The 17949-nt window shown below is 35.2% G+C and overlaps 1 protein-coding gene across 1 annotated transcript in view; it reads left to right on the forward strand.

The window, feature by feature from the left end:
• ADGRV1 (adhesion G protein-coupled receptor V1) overlaps positions 1-17949 on the forward strand; it is a 232189-nt gene that overhangs the window by 26995 nt on the left and 187245 nt on the right. The window contains exons 17-28 of the mRNA XM_087715712.1: positions 11-137; positions 3606-3823; positions 4418-5155; positions 7638-8011; positions 9363-9539; positions 10580-10760; positions 12421-12623; positions 13009-13138; positions 14432-14506; positions 15264-15403; positions 15879-16488; positions 17361-17576. Of these exons, the coding sequence (XP_087571838.1) occupies positions 11-137; positions 3606-3823; positions 4418-5155; positions 7638-8011; positions 9363-9539; positions 10580-10760; positions 12421-12623; positions 13009-13138; positions 14432-14506; positions 15264-15403; positions 15879-16488; positions 17361-17576 (3189 nt within the window). The remainder of the gene's footprint in view (positions 1-10; positions 138-3605; positions 3824-4417; positions 5156-7637; positions 8012-9362; positions 9540-10579; positions 10761-12420; positions 12624-13008; positions 13139-14431; positions 14507-15263; positions 15404-15878; positions 16489-17360; positions 17577-17949) is intronic.

Below are 17949 nucleotides of genomic sequence, written 5' to 3' on the forward strand. Positions count from 1 at the left end.
TTTTTTTAAGGAGACACAGTTGTTTACAAACCTAGAATGGCAACAGTTATAATTGAAGCAAATGATGATCCAAATGGCATTTTTTTACTTGAGTCTATAGGCAAAGCAGTGGAAGAAGGCAAAACCAATGACTTTTTGTAAGTAACTTTCAATTAAATATCCTTTGCCAATTTCACTAAGTATCTTGAATAATACTTTGAAATATTTTTCGGTGTGACTTATTTTTTATGATAGTTTTTACAGCATGCAAATAGTGTCATAAACAATTTCCATGTCCACATTTAACTAAATGAAGAGTTTTAAACATTCACAAGGAAAAATTAAAAATGCAACTGTAGCTGGAAACTTTGCAACCATTACCCATTTTTGGAAGTAGATATGGATATAACTTTTTGCTATTTTTCTTTGAATGACAAGATTGCACAGCCTACAGCTTCTGGATCCCATAAAAACTATGGTGTGGGTTCCAAATCTCCTCCAAATGTTGCACCCAAATTGTAATTTTTTTATAATAGCATAATGGGAAGCTATTAAATTGATGAGGAATCAATTTCATTATCAAATGATATTTAATTAATTTGCTGACGAAGGGAGATCACTTGGTAAAACATAGAAAAGAATATTTAAAAATTAGGATGCAAGAAATTATGACACAAAATGTAATGAACAAAATCAGTATGGGAATCATGACACATCTTGAATTATTACATACTAAATCTGTGCAAAAATATAGCAATTTTTTAAGTAGATTTTTTTTATTTTTTTCATTTTCATAACATATAATCACATGTATACTATTACATAGCCAACATCGTTTTGTATTACCAAATGTCTACATCAACTTATCTTACCATCAACTTCCGAAACACAATTATTAGCTCTTCTGTTCTCCATACACTATATTTGTCCTTATCCATCACTTTCTTCTCCCTATCTCTCTTCCCCCTCCCCACCTACTTTCCTCCCCCTGTCATCCTTCCCTACTCTACTTCCCCTTCCTCTCTCCTCCTCCTCTTTCCCCCCTCCGTGCCCTCTCTCCTATTCCTCTCCACTTTCCTTACCTGTTTCTTTTTCTTCCCACTCTTCATCTCATTTACCTGGTGTATTTCAGCTCCTGAGCAAGCTCCATTTTATGTTGATGTTGATAAAACAATTTAACAATAGTTTTTTCCCTCTGACATTTGTTTTTCTGCTGTCTTAAGAATAAGGTGCTTTCAGATATTATTATTATGATAAGCACAAAAATGTGAAATCACAGCTGCCAGTTCTTTAACTGAGGTTGGCCATCCAATGCACTGAGTTCTTTCCAAGAACTTAGGATGTCATAATGTATTGGTATAGTATAATGCAGATTGAAGGAGAGTGCCTTTGGTAATTGACAGGTACAAATGTTGTCAATATGCAGATTTTCAAAGTGCCGCCAAGGTGCTGGTAGCACTCCCGCTTCAAGGGATTTGACTGGTTCAGAAATATAACATATATAAACAAACAAACAAAGAAGAAAATACATTTTCAGCTTTCAGATCTTGGTACTATGTGATTTATCCAAGTTTTAGTCTTCTACTGTATTATCTCCTGTATTGTCATATCAATTATCCACATGTTTTCAACCATAGTTAAATCTGATACGTTACAAGCCAAGAATCTTATCAGTTTGTATTTGGAATTTCCATAATATTTTAACCTGCTCATTTTCAATGGCTTTTTGAACTCTGTGTCCCCACCAATTCTTCATTACCGGCTCGTGATAATTTTTACAGATGAATAATTATTGTAGTGAATAATGTTGCTGACAGTGTCATTGATTATAATTAGTTTGTGCAATCTTCTTGCATGAGCTGACTGTTTCTTCTGCTTCTTTGCACAATCTGCATTTTTCTTTATTTGATGATTTTTTCAACTGTGAACTTGATTGCATTAGTAATTACTATTGTTGCTATTATTATTGTGTTGGGATTCCTTTATTCTGAAACTTCTTTGAGAGTTTACATAGCTAAATCTGAAAAGTCCTACTTGGAGATTTTTCATGTCATCCTTTAGATTTGAATAAAATCCCAAAAGCAACGAACAATGATTGTTCAGTGAAAGATAAGCATAGTGAGAAATATTGTTAAAGACACAAAACTTTATGTATTTCTTGTACTAATTTTATACAGGTGAAACTCGAAAAATTAGACTATCGTGCAAAAGTTCATTTATTTCAATAATGCAACTTAAAAGGTGAAACTAATATATGAGATAGACTCATTACATACAAAGCAAGATAGTTCAAGCCGTGATTTGTCATAATCATGATGATTATGGCTTACAGCTCATGAAAACCCCAAATCCACAATCTCAGAAAATTAGAATATTGTGAAAAGGTGCAATATTCTAGGCTCAAAGTGTCCCACTCTAATCAGCTAATTAAGCCATAACACCTGAAAAGGGTTCCTGAGCCTTTAAATGGTCTCTCAGTCTGGTTCAGTAGGAATCACAATCATGGAAAAGACTGCTGACCTGACAGTTGTGCAGAAAACCATCATTGAGACCCTCCGTAAGGAGGGAAAGTCTCAAAAGGTAATTGCAAAAGAAGTTGGATGTTCCCAAAGTGCTGTATCAAAGCACATTAATAGAAAGTTATGTGGAAGGGAAAAGTGTGGAAGAAAAAGGTGCACAAGCAGCAGGGATCCAGACATCTTAAAATTGGCAAGTTGGAGAAACACTAAGTTAGATTATGTCCAAGATTATCTGTAGGGTTGCTGGGAGAAAGAAGCAACCAACAAAAGTTCTTCGAAACATCTTGCTTGATTTTGTGTGTATTCTATTATTTATGATTAATAACACATACTACTTTACCAGTTGACTTTAAAAAACAAACAGAATGTTTATAGTTAGAAAGATTCCATTAGATGATGATGTACAAATTCCTGTTGTAAAACATAATTCCTTATAATCCACATAAATATTCCAAGTCCCAGCTGTTTAAGATTATGAAAACAATGAGATGGTAATGTAAAAAAATCAAATATTTCAGTATATCCCCAAAAGATTTCAAAATAATTATTTCAAAATAGTCTATATATTGCTCAGATACTATATCATAACCTTGTGTAGCATTACCTGGGAAGGGATACCAATCCCAAAGGGAGTCCTTCGGGATTGGGCGGCCTATAAATTTACTAAATAAATAAATAAATAAAATAAATAAATAAACCCATCCAGCTATTTTCATGTCCCAACTACTGTGTATTTCAGACAACAGTGATGCTCTGGTTTGTTGGTAATAGTAAGGAGCCTTTTGCTTAAGGAAACAAAAAAGAAAATTCTCCATGATCATAGACTGCCTTTTGGGCACACCTAAAGTAACTCTTTGGATCACAGCCACAGTTTTTAATGACACTTTTTTGTTTCATTAAATCTTCACACTGAGCTCCTGTCTTTGTGAAAACTCAAAGGAGATAAATGTATATTCCCAATTTGCATCCCATTGAAGAGGTCCTTTAACACTGGGAATATTACATATGTTCATAGTAGTCTTTATTGCCCTCTAAAAATATATTGAGATCATGTAGAGAATTGAAAAATGTAAGTCTGAAAATACTTTTCTTTGTTCTACCATACAGGATCATGAGGCACAGAGGCTACTTTGGCAATGTTTCTTTGGCCTGGCAGCTATTTGGCAATAATTCTGCTTTAGATTCAGGACAAGAATTCTATGAAGTATCTGGAACTGTATGGTTCACAGAGGGTGAACAGTCACAGTCTATAACTCTTCATGCTATTCCTGATAAAATTCCAGAATTCAATGAATTTTATACCTTAAAACTTGTGAATGCTTCAGGTATATTTACATATTTGACAATCTATTTAATGTGCCACTTCCTGCTATGATTGCATGTGGTTTAAAAACATGTATGTGGTAAAAATACATTAAACACATATTACATAAGAAAAGATACATCATGAGCTTCAGAACATACTTTCTGGTGTGGTTGCTTCAGTTTTATTTGCAATCTTCATCTTGAAGACCCATTTGGATTGGCTTTTTGATATGTTGCTGAAAAGGAGCCTCAGAGAACATGGTTTTGTAAGTGGAAGCTCAAACTGAGGAATCCTTTTTCTGGATTACTTTTTGGCTAGCATGGAGTGGTTGGGCATAATGTACCAGAGTCATACAGTCACAATATTAATAAGGGACTGCGGCCAGAAAAAGTTTCATATGTAGCAACTCCCTATTTAATCATATTGTTCACTGGGTGGTCTTTGTCCAGCTAGCTGGTCTTTAGACTTGCTTACCTCTAAAGATACTGTAAAGATAACAATGGGAAAAAGAAGGGGCATATATCAGTAGCACTTATTAAATAAGCAGATAAATAAAAAAGCTGATAAGATTGTGTGTATGAGTTATAAAAATAATTTCTTGTCTTTCTTTTAGGTGGGAGTCCTGGTGGCCAGTTATCAGAAACCAACCTTTCTGTGACTGTGATGATCCCAATTAATGATGATCCCTATGGAGTGTTCATCTTAGATCCTCAGAGCCAAGACAGAGAGGTAGCAGAAGACATTCAGTCTGAGGATGACACTTCCTGCATTACCAGTTTTACAGTATGGAGGCATCAGGGAACTTTTGGAACTGTCAGGATTGGCTGGGAAATATTATCTAGCAACTTCAGAGAAGGATTACCTCCAATGATTGACCTCTTGTTGCTTGGAAAATTTACAGATTCAGTAAAGTCAAAGCCTCACATGCGACGGCATCACACTGGAACAGATGCTTTATATTTTAGTGGTGAAGAAGATTCATATGGGATAATTGAGGCAGAGGTCCATGTTAGTAAAAACAGTATAATTAGTGTCTTCACATTTTCAGCATGGGTACTTCCTAGTGCCAACAACGATGGATTTATAATAACAAAGGACAATAGTAATGGATTACTATATTATGGAGTAAAAATAGGCACAAACGAATCCCATCTTTCTATAGAATTCTATTACATGCCATTGCAGTCTAATAAGACATATATAGCTAAAATCACAATTATGAAATACTTGGAGGAAAATATTTGGGTTCACCTTCTGATTATGCTCAATAATGGCACTCTTGAGTTTTTCATTGATGGCAAACCTGTTCCTGGGGGCATTAAGAAGCTCAAAGGAAAAGCAATTGCTGATGGTAAGCAATATTATTATTGTTTTGTTTGTTCAGATGTTGAAACTGAATTTGGTTTTTTTTGTAAACCTGTTAAGTCCTTCCCAAGGATTTGCCAGATGCTGTTATTAAATACTAATTAAATATTAAATAATATTAAGGATATTGTTTCATGATATAAACTGTTTTAATGTAAGTGAAGCTGCCTTTTACAATTGATGGAGATTTCATCAATGTCAATGGTTTTGAAATAATGCTCCAGTTGTTTTATATTTTCCCCAAGGCATTGATTACTATTGGAGCTCTGTCTGTTTTATTTTGTCACAATGGTTCTACTTCAGTTATTCTATGTACACAACATTATGAAATAATATCTGCTAATTCTTTAGTTGGATTTGGCCTTCATACTCATCAAGTTTTTTGCCAAAACCTAAGATATTGTAATCTATCAACATACTATATGTGTGGATCCAAGCAGTGTGGCCTTTGGACATTTTAATCAGCAGATTTTCAAAGTGCCATCCAAGTTTTTTTAGTATGGCACTTCGTGTGCCTATAACAGTGTGACCACCATAAGCAGCTTATGCCATAATCTTTCAATTTTGATTTTTAGCTAATTTATGAACACCATTTTTTGTCTTTTATTCTACTATCTCCTGGCATTCAATTAATAATTAATTCATTATTAATAATTCAGTTGTTATCTTTATTACTGGTTGGTTGCACTGTCAGCCAGTTGTTTAGATTGGAATTGGCATTTGTGCTTTCGAAGAGAGAGGTAGGTTTTTTTTTAATGGTGTTAAGGGTATCATTGCAGGATATAAGCTGTTCCTGTGTGGTGTTTTGAGTTCTTGTAACTGAAATTTTGGATGATCAAACTCCATTGAGAAGTAAAATTGCTGAAGGAATTACATATTTTCTTTTGTTAGATAAAAATTCATCCCCATTCATTTAAAATTGCATAAATAAATATATGGTTTTTATTATACAGATCTGAAACAGATACTCTCTGTGTGATAAGTATTTGCTTTTTAAAAAAATGGATTGCAGAGTTATATTTGGCTAATGCTGGGATAATTAATTCCAAACTTCTAGTTTCAAATAGCTAACTTTGCATTTTAGCCAATCTATTTTTACATATATTTAATGTAAAGTTACAGTATTTTACAATTAACATATAATATTGATCTTCTATTTATAAGCCACTGTGCTTCTACAACATTGTACTTCTACAGTAATTTTAAAAGATATTGTAAAGCAGTAGGATGGGAAAAGATTTTTACAGCTTTTTGTTATGACTGGAAGTGTGGTATGTATACCATACAAGTTTTGTCAAAATGTCTCAATATAGATGGAATTTAAATCAGTTTGGAGTAAAATGGCATGGGGCAGAAGCAGCTTAAATAGTAAGCATAGATATGTCCCAGGTAGTAGCAACTCCTGTATTAACAGCACCTGTCATGAAATACCTCTATATGTGATCTGTCTGACAAATAGGGATACTGCCTATACCTAAATCTTTTAGTGAGCCAGAAGGATACCATGGCAAATAGGTACCATCACAACCCAGACCCAAAATATTCTACCACAAAGAACTCTTTAAAAGCAGCATAGACAGCTTCTGAGAGCAAATGTTCATATTTCACATTTTCTGGTGAAATATGAATGTGCAGATGCAATAGATGGAGAATTAAATTGTACTTACTGAGTGCATCACATGATATACCACTTTCAGTAGGAAAGCATACACCCAAACTGTCTCAATCCACTAAAACTGGATTATAAAATTCTCAGATTTTCATTCTACATCAGAAGCTCAGCATCAAAAGACTGATCTCTCCTAAGGCAGATCATCAGCCACAGGTCATACCAGTTGCTGCACCATTAATTTATATTCAGTCTTCTATGCCCAACACTCCAACACACTACCTCTCGTATTGGTGGGGAAACCTTTCTGGTGAAGCAGAACTTCGTAGCTGTTATTTAGCAGGAGAGTAATAAAAGCTATAGAAAAGTTTCAGTAGGTCCTCTTTACTTTTTCAAGCTGGAGGAGAACAGCCTTTATAAATAAAGATTTGAATCCTGTTTATTGCTTCCTTGAAGCCTTTTAAGATTTAACAGAAACCAGACTTTTACAATAGTAAACTTTACAAATCAAAAACATGTAAGTTTATTCAATTTACAGATTGCTGTTTTTGCTTTTAAATAAATCAGATTTGTTATGCCTAGTTCTGCTGGGCTCAAATAATGGCTAGATAAAACAAATGAAAGCAAAACATTATTCTACGAAGTTTGAGCCAGAAAAATCTTTTAACTACACTGAATTGATTACTACATAAAGATTAATACATGCATTTAATTTTAATTACATTGAAGTCAGCTTTCTTGTTTTAGATAAGAAAATTCAAAATGGGTGATTATGTATAGTGCTAACCAATTTAATTTTGTAAAACTTAAAAGTTGGAGCGTTAAAAACAATATTTATTTGTGGGCCTGTTTTCTCTAGGACCAGGAATAATGAAAGTTGGTGCTGGCATAAATGGTGGCGGCAGGTATAAAGGATTGATGCAAGATGTAAGATTTTATGAATGTAAATTAACAAAGGAAGAGATCAATGAACTTCACGCTATGCCGGCAAGGTCTGATTTGTATCCCATCTCTGGATACTTAGAATATCGACAAGGAGAAACGAATAAATCATTCATTGTTTCTGCCAAAGATGACAAAGAAGAGGAGGGAGAGGAGCTGTTCATTCTAAAGCTTATTTCAGTTTATGGAGGAGCACGGATTTCACAAGAAAACACAATTGCAACATTAAGAATCCAGAAAAGTGATAATGCCAATGGATTATTTGGTTTCACAGGAGCATGTATTCCAGAGGTAGAAAAACCCTATTAACATGATCCATGAAAATCCTTAATTCAAGTCTAACCAGTATGCATGCTAGATCAGTGATGGCAAACCTGTTCAGCGGCAAGTGCCGAATAAGGAGCTCGCGCACACATGGCACCAAGTGCTGAAAAGGGCGTGTGCATGCTCATCTAGGGTGTGAACTGGAAGAGGAGCTGCCTAGGTGGCATGCACGTGCCAGAAAATGAACTTCTGGTTTCCAGCGCATGCATGCGTGCCAGCTAGCAAGTCTTCAGGTTACTGATGTGCATGCTCCGATTAGCTGGCCAGTGCGCATACTCAAGCTGGAAAACGGAAGACCAGCTCTTCCAGTTTAGAGCATTGCCGCATGCACAAAGGCCAGCTTATTGCATGCCAGAAACCCAGAACAGGTGACGCCATGCATGCCAGGCTGCATGACTTTGCATGCCACTTACAGTACTAGATTCGCCATTACAGTACTAGATATGGGTAGTTTTCATTTAGTGATTGCCTCTTTTAGAGCTGTTTCATCATAATAGTGATGAAAAAGCAACTTTGCAAGAAATCTGTGCATTTACATGACCTTCACAGATCAATAAAGGGAAGCTGAAGTAAGATCATAAACACAGCTGTGGCTTCACTTAGTGATGCTTTGCTCAATAAATGAGTTGCCAGTTGCTAAACTGGAACTACTCATTTTCTTTTTGACCTCAACCTACCAAAAGCAGTATGGAGATAATGGTACCTTGCAATCTTGATAGCACATTGCTATCAAAATGCAGTCCTCATGTTGCTTAATCTTGTTAGCTGAAAAGTCTTCATACTAGCAACACTGGAACTGTTAACTAGAAGTTAGTTTATAAGCAGGTTGTTATAAATCACTGTGAGGAGTGGAAAAGGAATGAAATTAAGATAGAGGATTTCACATGGGCAAACAATGGATATAAGGCTTTTTTCTAGTATTTTTGTTTCTTACAGTAGTTCACAGATGATTATTATGCAAACTCTGACTTTAAAAACTGGTGCCTCCTTTTCTTATTTTCCTTCCATTTTTTTTCCTTTTATTTCAGATATTTTATATGGTAATCTTGTTCATGAGAAATGTCTCCCTGTTAATCATTGCTAAAGTGCTCAGGGAGCTTTTAGAGTTGATGAATGGGGCAAAATAACTATTGAACAAATGAACATGTGTGTGTAATGAGATTCCCCCCCCCCAAATATGAATTTATGCATTTTAAAGCTGAATATTGATTTTATTATAACATATCAATGTGACTTCATATTTTATTTCCATCCAAACCTCAAAATTCTCAAATCTTCTGTTTATCATAATGTTTATTGAAGTTCTTATTATTCATAGGTCTCTAATGAAGGTTCTACTGTATCTTGTGTAGTGGAACGCACCAGAGGGGCCTTGGATTCTGTTTTTGTGTATTACGCTATCTCTCAGATTGATTCTTATGGCGTTAATTATACTGTTACTGACTTTGCTAACAGTAGTGGAATGGTAAAATTCCTTCCTTTCCAGAGGTCAGAGGTAAATCATACATTCTTCTTCAAGTTAATAATATAATTGTTATGCCTTGCTGCTTTGAAATTTGGATAATATATTTTGGTAATCTATTTTCCAGAATGCACACTAATTTCAGTATATTTGTGGCTTTAAATGAAGGCTCATTGTACTAGTTACCGATGTACCTAATTTGTAGTTATTTTTATTTGTTTACACTTAAATGAATGATGAATAACATTTAGAATGGAAATGCTATAAAATCTTTTCAACCAGAAAGTATTAGATAGTCTCTGTAAGACTTTCACCATATTAACACTAAATTTTGTGTATTTTTAAAAATTAAATGATTCTGATATTGAGGGAAGTATTCTTTGTTATCTGTATCTTCTATGATACTAAACTTTCATCTAAAATAGCTTGCCTGATACCCATTATAATGTCTTTTTATTAATGTACAAATACTCTTAATTTTTCCCAAGCCTTTTAAAATCACAATAGAGGCTTTAACTATATTTTGCATCTTTATTTTTTCTGTTTATATTTCTTTTAAGTATTTCTAAATTTTAACATTTAATGCTATATTTAATAGTTTTGCCTAATGTTGTTCATTTTTAAATTTCTCCTTTATCAGCTTTTTAAATAATGCTTTACTTGCATTAGTTTTAAAGTATTGAGATAGGGTAATCCAGGGTTGTCAAACTCACAGCGTCACATTGTTGTCACTTGACATATAGTGACTTTTCCCCCCTTCATTAAACCGGGGGTGGGGGTGGCCAGTGTGTGATGCATCTGGCCCACGGGCCAAAAGTTTGACACCCCTGGAATAACCTAATGGTTGTTGGCCAATGAGCTCTTGATTTCATTAGAAAAACTTGTCAGGTTAATAAATTTTAAAATTGGTTGTAATATATTCTTCTCAGATTGAAATTAAAGTTTCATGTATTCAACAATGTTTATGTAAAATTTCTCACACTTTTGGATTTGCTTTTTAAAATGCAATAACAATACTTATATTTAATTTGGGTTTCTGCCTATATCTTTATCCCATCACTTCCTGCCCCCAGGTTCTAAATTTGCATGTACTTGATGATGATATACCTGAACTAAAAGAATATTTTCAGGTGACATTAATATCTGCAGTTACCAGAGATGGAAAAACAGGTTCAACCCCAACCAGTGGAGCTAGCATAGATCCAGAGAAGGAAACTACTTACATCACTGTCAAAGCTAGTGATCACCCCTATGGTAATACTTATAGAAATTGTGTTTACATCTTAAATTTCATACTTAATTTGTATAGATTATTGTATAATTATTTACATATAGCATTTAAGATGTAGACAGTTGGTATGTGCTATAGATAGTTTACTGGTCTGCAATGTAATGCTACATTCATGTGTTAATATAAGACTTTTGAATTGACAAGCATTCTTCATCCACTGCTGTATGTTACTAAGAGTAAAACACCTCCCTAACTCTCACAACATTTTAGATAGAAGACTAAAAATACTTAATGTGGAAATCTTGTAAAATTACAGCCATTGTTTTACTAGCTATGCACCCTACTGTATTTAATAAAACAGGCATAATATTGTATTATCGAGCAAAATTTTTCCTAAACCATAATAATTTTAAATGATTTATTATATTTAGTTTTATATATGGTTATGTCCCAACAAAATCAGTGACAGGGTGTAAGAATTTTTTTTAAAGCTGAATGAATATATCAGGAAGCATTCTTTGCTAATTAAAATGCATTGTCTCCTCACCTTATCCTAAAACAAATGTGTCAGACACAGAATTAACCGTTTAAAAGGATAGGAAGGGGACTGCAGCTTAATTAATAGAATCTATAGGAATGTTCCTGAGATTTAAATGTATGATTATTTAGAGCAGTGTTTCTCAACCTTAGCATCTTTAAGATAGGTGGACATCAACCCAGCTTTGCTGGCTGGGGAATTCTGGGAGTTGAAGTCATCTATCTTGAAGTTGCCAAGATTGAGAAACACTGATTTAGAAAATGTAAATTTGGCCTGCAAAAGAGGCCATTAGAAACTGCCCTATCAATGCAGTGTTACAGATTTTTGGGTAACCCAAGCCTCTTCTATCTGTGTGCTTGTAATCCAGGCCACATTAGTATTACCACCTGGCTATTGGATTCAAATCAGGGATTCAAATTATAGAATAAAGCACCACTGGCGGATGCAGTGATGCAATTTCTATTAGTGTTGGAAGCATCAGCTATATCCAAGAGCAGCAGCACATTGTCCATGGCTAGTTGTCCCGTGGCAAGTTGGCTGTGTTGAGTTGACTCATTCTGGGATGTAACTTACTGTGACTTGTGTCCTGTGGCATACATACAGTATATCATTTATTATTGTTTTGCTCTTTGAATAGTTATATCATTATAGATAGATAGATATTGTAGATAGATGTATATATAGATAGATTTAATTAATTGCTATAAAATTATTTAAATAATTTATACAATTCATCTCTAAGAATCAGCAGACATTCTACATAGTGCCTGTTTTTCCATGTTTTCTCTTTTCAAGAAAGAAAATAGTTCTCTTGAAATGAGAAAACATGGAAAAGCAGACACTATGTAGAATGTCTGCTAATTTTTAGTATAACTATCCACTATTAACCTATGCCAATTGGAGAAAGCTAGTAATCTTTTTTGCTGGAATATATTATCCAATTGCAAAATTGCATACCTTAGCATATTTTCCTATAGCTGTATACAGATTCACTATGATTCAGATTCAAATGTAGCCCTGTCCAAATGGACATGGATCTTTATATATTAAATTTATGTATCAGAGACAAATGTATTTTTATTAATAAATATTCTTTGCCTGCACTTAAGGCTAAATAATGCAAGGTATATTTTTTCACCTGGCAGGTTTGTTGCAGTTCTCTGTTGGGCAGCCTTCTTCAGACACCGATGAAATCATTACTTCAGCCACGACAACACCCCACATTACTGTCAAGGAAGAAGTAGGGCAAGTCAGCTTGCTTGTTGTTCGAGCACAAGGCTTACTTGGGACAATTATGGCACAATACAGAACAGTTGCACTAACAGCATTCAGCCCTCAAGATTATCAGGTATATGAGCAACTCTCTAAAAGGGTTGACAGAGGCCACTTAACTTCATCTATATGAGTTTATCATTTAAATAGTATGTCCATTGTCACCTACAGTATCAATGTTTCAGAGTAAAGGGAATAGTTGGGATTGCTGCTAGTATACTGCTGTCCCTGCTACCTAAGGGATTCTTGCCTCAACTTCTACATTTCATGGCTGGGTTGGCCATAGAGTTCCTTAGCTGTTGGCACCTGAGGGTTTTAATTTGACACCCTGTGAGGCTAGGTCCAAGGTGGCTCAGAGGTTTGTGACCCCTATGGCAGCCGTGGACCTGTCCCAAGTAATTGATGACTTGATGAATGGCATCCTCATGTAGATATTTTAATACATTTTTTGTTCCCTGCAGGAAATTACAGGGACCTTGGAATTTCTGCCAGGAGAAAGATACAAGCACATTCTTGTCAATATTACAGATAATTCTATCCCTGAGCTAGAAAAGGCTTTCAAAGTAGAATTGCTGAATCCAGATGGAGCAGGTAAAGGGTCATGGAATAATAATAACACATTCGTCTCTTTGGGAACTGAAATTTATTATATTTAATTCATTCTGGCAAAACTCTTTTCAAAAATAACTTGAATTTCCTTTAAAAAAAGCATATTTTTAATTTTCTTTTGAAAACATTAGCTGCATATCTTCTCTGTTGCTAAACAAAATACTCCACATAAACTAGGTACTCTATAGTATATGTTGTCAGGAATCTTGGTAGTAGAGTATGTGTCAAAATCCTCATTTTATCTGACACGTGTTTATCTGAAGCTGCTCCAAAACTTGAAATAACAAGTATTTGATAACTTTGTAGAAACCCAGAACCTAAGCCAGTCCTTATAGTTCAAGGATGGCTAACCTTTTTGTTGTCATGTGCCGAAAGTGCATGCGAGCTCCCATAATACAATGTGCCCTCGCACCCCAACCCCCGCATATGTGTGCATGACCCACTGCATGCACCTTGCCCCATGCATATGTGTGTGACCCTTGTGCATGCATGTGCAAACCTCCCCACTGCCCCCACACCCGGCTCATGCACATGAAACCCCCTGCATGTGCGCCACCTCCCTCTTACCCATTTTTGGCTTCCAGGTTGGTGCAGGAGGCCTTCCAGGCTCAAAACTGGGTGCAGGGGTGCTGCAGAGCCCCCAAAATACAATATGCGCACCCCCATGCATGAGCCTCCTGTGGATGCACACCTTGTGTATGCAACCCCCGCACAGAGACCTGAAGACCAGCTGGCTGGTGGGAGGCACGCACACATGCATAGTGGAGCTGTTTTGGGGTGACGGTTGGTGTGCCCGCAAAGAGGGCTCTGCGTGCCATAGGTTCTCCATTATGGCTACAGTTGATTACCTCTGATGCTATGAAAATATTATTGCACATGAGCTTCTTTTGCTGAATGTATTCTTGGCAGATCATTAAAAAAATCTAACCTGGTTAAAAAGTCATCTGAGAAACTCACAGAAAATCACTGGGCTGAATAGATTAGACTGTGAAGTAAAAAAACAAGATGAAAGCAATGTGAAAGTACTTCCGCTTTGTTGCAAAGAAAACTGCATGGAGTTAAGCTCAGTTTGAGGCAGTCTACTTTGTGAATAAATAAATATCCTTATTTGTTTTAGCATTATTTCCAGAATTTACTAATTCAGAGAATTTTGATTTATAGATTCTGCTTCTTCTTTGCTTTTTCACTTATCAAGTATCTGTTACTCTTAATTAAAGATAATTGATACAGGTAGCTCACAAAAAAAGTATCATCTTTGGCTTTGTCTTTTTAAAGTTTCTGAATTCTTTAATGGTGGCAGTGGTAGTGGTGATGGTGATTTCTACTTCCTTCCTCCTGTCCATCAATATGGTAAGCAGTGATTTCTGGAGTTTCACCCTCTCTTAGAAGTATGGTTCACTATTTAAAACAGTATTTTTCAAATTTGACAACTTTTAAGATGCGGATTTTAACTCCCAGCATTTAAAAGAAACGGTACAGTAATGTACAATCTTACCTTAATAAGAACTTAGCCTTTCCCCTCTTCTTATTCAAAGCTGGCAGGTTGTTTATTTTCAAAGTATATTACCAGATTTCTTTCCTGGAGACATAAGGAGAGCTGTCTATTCCAAAGACACTTTTCAGATCCTCTCTTACCTCTGACATAGAAAGAAAGTTATTATGCCAACCTGTCACATTTCTGGCATGATGATTTATAAATAAAATAGTTTTAAAGACTTCTCTGTCCCCTAGTTCTTCCCCAGACCCAGAAAAGACAGGGAAACTTGCTGAAAGAGTTAAGCAACTGAGTTGTATAAAAGGTATCCTCTGAAATACCTCCATTTAGTATCTTCCAACCTCTGGAAGAAGATTTTCAATGTTAGGTGAATACTGTGGGAAGACAGTGGTAGGAAAGCTGCCTTTGCTTAATATTTCTTGTCTAGACCTACCTGTGTGTTTAGGGTCGCAATTCAAACCTTTTGGGAAAATTAAGTAGCCATACTTCTGTTTCAGTTGAGTTGCATTTATTTTGGTACAGGATATTAAACTTTGGGTATTATATGTGATCCAATTGTTAGAATTAATGCATGATATATATAATTTATATATTTGTCCTTTATATCAGCAGGCAATCTGGGAATAGCATCTCATATCATAGTGACTATTGAAGCCTCTGATGATGCACATGGAGTCTTTGAGTTCGGTGCTGAATCCCTCTCTCTCAGTGGAATGGAACCTGAAAATGGAATAGGAATCATCACATTTGAGGTTTACAGATGTAGTCCCATATACTACTCTTGTGTTTGCATACTTGTTATAGAAATCCTCCATGGCTACATTATTTTTTTTTCTTCCAAAAATAGGCTTTCTTTTGCTGATAACTGTAGTTGTCATGATCTCACTCTAATATGCAGGGATACTTGGGGTTTATGACAGAAAATTTGAAATACCTTATATTTTACTCATTTATAGCACTCATATTAGTGATACTCAAGTTCAGTATCAAGATGCAAGACTGATAGGATAATTATATACAAAGATCATGAGACGGGATTATGACTGTATGGCAGAAATGTTATAAAAACTGCTGAATGCCTAGGAATCTTGTTTCAAATTTATTTTGCTTATTAATATTGTGAAGAAGTGTCTATGTAATATCTAAAGTGGCACAGGAACCTTGGTTTAGCTAAGACATCATTTCTTACATGATACAATAATAATGATGTATTGCTTTGCTTTTCAGGTTATTAGACATCATGGTGCATTGTCTCAGGTGATGCTATATTGGTTCATAGTGCCAAATGATACTGAAGATGTGACTGCAACAAGTGGCAACATAACATTTCACATAGAGCAAAGAAAAGCAAATTTAACTGTAAATATTTTGCCTGATGAAATTCCAGAACTAGACAAGACATTTTCAGTTTATATCATTAATGTTACACATGGGCGGCTTGGAGTTCACACAAATGCTACATTGACTATTCTTGCAAATGATGACCCATATGGATTGTTGATTTTCTCTGAAAAAAATAGGCCAATTAACGTTGAGGAAGAAACCAAGAATGTCACCCTAACAATAGTAAGGTTGAAAGGTCACTTGGGAGTAGTCAAGGTTACATATAGAACTGTTTGTGATGAAAATGACTCACTCTATCTGCCATCAAATATTGCAAGGGCAACATTGGGAGAAGATTATCTGCCCATTTCAGGATTTGTAATCCTTCCAGCCAATGAAAATGAAGCTACACTACACCTCCCTATTCTGGATGATGATGAACCAGAGCAATCGGAATCTGTATTTGTTGAGCTTCTTGGTGCTACTTTGATAGGAGAAGTCAATCATCAGCCAAGTAAGGCTAACTTTGTCTTTTGTTCAGTAATGTTTAAAGCATAATCCAAAATTACATTTTCTTTACAAAACTCTATTTAGCAACATTATACATGACTAAAACCACTTTGGTTTAATAGTTAAGGTACTGAGCTAGGATTGAGAAAATCTAGTCCTGTCATAGGCATAGGAGCCAGCTGGTTGACTTTGGGCTATTATTTCTCAGCCCTAGGAAGAAAGCAATCATTCTGAAAAACTTGTCAACAAAAATGGATGGACGTCTATGTAGTCACAAAAAATCAAGATTAACTCTCTCTTTTAACACACTTTCACACACAACCATGACTATTCTGTGTCTTGGGTTTTTTTTTTTTAAAAAAAAACCATGGCAAATCCAATTTTAGAATCTGCTGCTGATTAATGTCGAAGATTCACTTTACTATAAAACAAAAGCTGGCTAATAAACTGAATAATTGAGGAAAGTAATAATTGAAGCTAGAGCAGATCAAGTAGACTAGGATGTGCATATCCCACATTTCCATAACATAGATACCACCTTGATAAAAAAATGAAATTATCCATGCTTGTATTTTTTGAAATGATGTCTGATCTGGTAATAATCCAGTAGAAATAAGCCATGAATGTTGCTTTGGTCCTGTATTCCCTCGCCGTCCACATTTATCTTCCTCTCTCTGTATACTGTACATGAATGGATATTTGGACGGTGTCAGTAATATTGCTATAATTACTGCAAATCAGAACAAATGTCCTTCAAAAACCAATGCTTATCTTTCCAAAACAGTAGATATAAGGTTGTTATTTCATTGTAAAATTCTAGTTTATAGTTATTGTAAAAAATAAATTGGAAATCCTTCAAATTTTTCTGTATTTCAGTTTCAGATTCTCCTCGCCTTGGATCTACTACTGATACAATTGCTCATATAATTATCAATGCCAATGATGATGCTTTTGGAACATTACAGCTTTCTGCACCAGCTGTCCAAGTACCTGAAAATTATATTGGACCAATAATCAATGTTACAAGAACCGGAGGAATCTTTGCAGATGTCTCTGTGAAATTTAGAGCAGTGCCAATTACAGCAACTCCTGGTAAGAGAGTGAAGAGACTACAATGCAATGGCAAAAATGTACAACTTTGCACATATACTTTAGCTATAATCAAATGGCAAGAATACTATAGTATCAGAAAGCTTTATATGGAATATGCCTGCATGTCATAAAATCCTTAAGCATGTTCAGAAATTCTTTTGTTGTTGTTGTTATTTGAGCATTTGTTGCTCATCCAGTTCAAACTACTGTATATCTATGATAAAATGGAGTTGTGTTCATTGGTCCATTCCCATCACTCATTTTTGCTAACTGCATCCATTCATTGAAGCAAAAGATCTGAATTGGGTAGCCTAGTTTAAATACATGGTCAAACTTCCCTCTTGATGCCTTCCATCTCAATGTGTAGATAAGG

This window comes from Thamnophis sirtalis, unplaced genomic scaffold (genome assembly GCF_051295495.1).
Source record: "Thamnophis sirtalis isolate CommonGarterSnake01/CBP01778 unplaced genomic scaffold, rThaSir2_p1.2 scaffold_5, whole genome shotgun sequence".
NCBI lineage: Eukaryota > Metazoa > Chordata > Lepidosauria > Squamata > Natricidae > Thamnophis > Thamnophis sirtalis.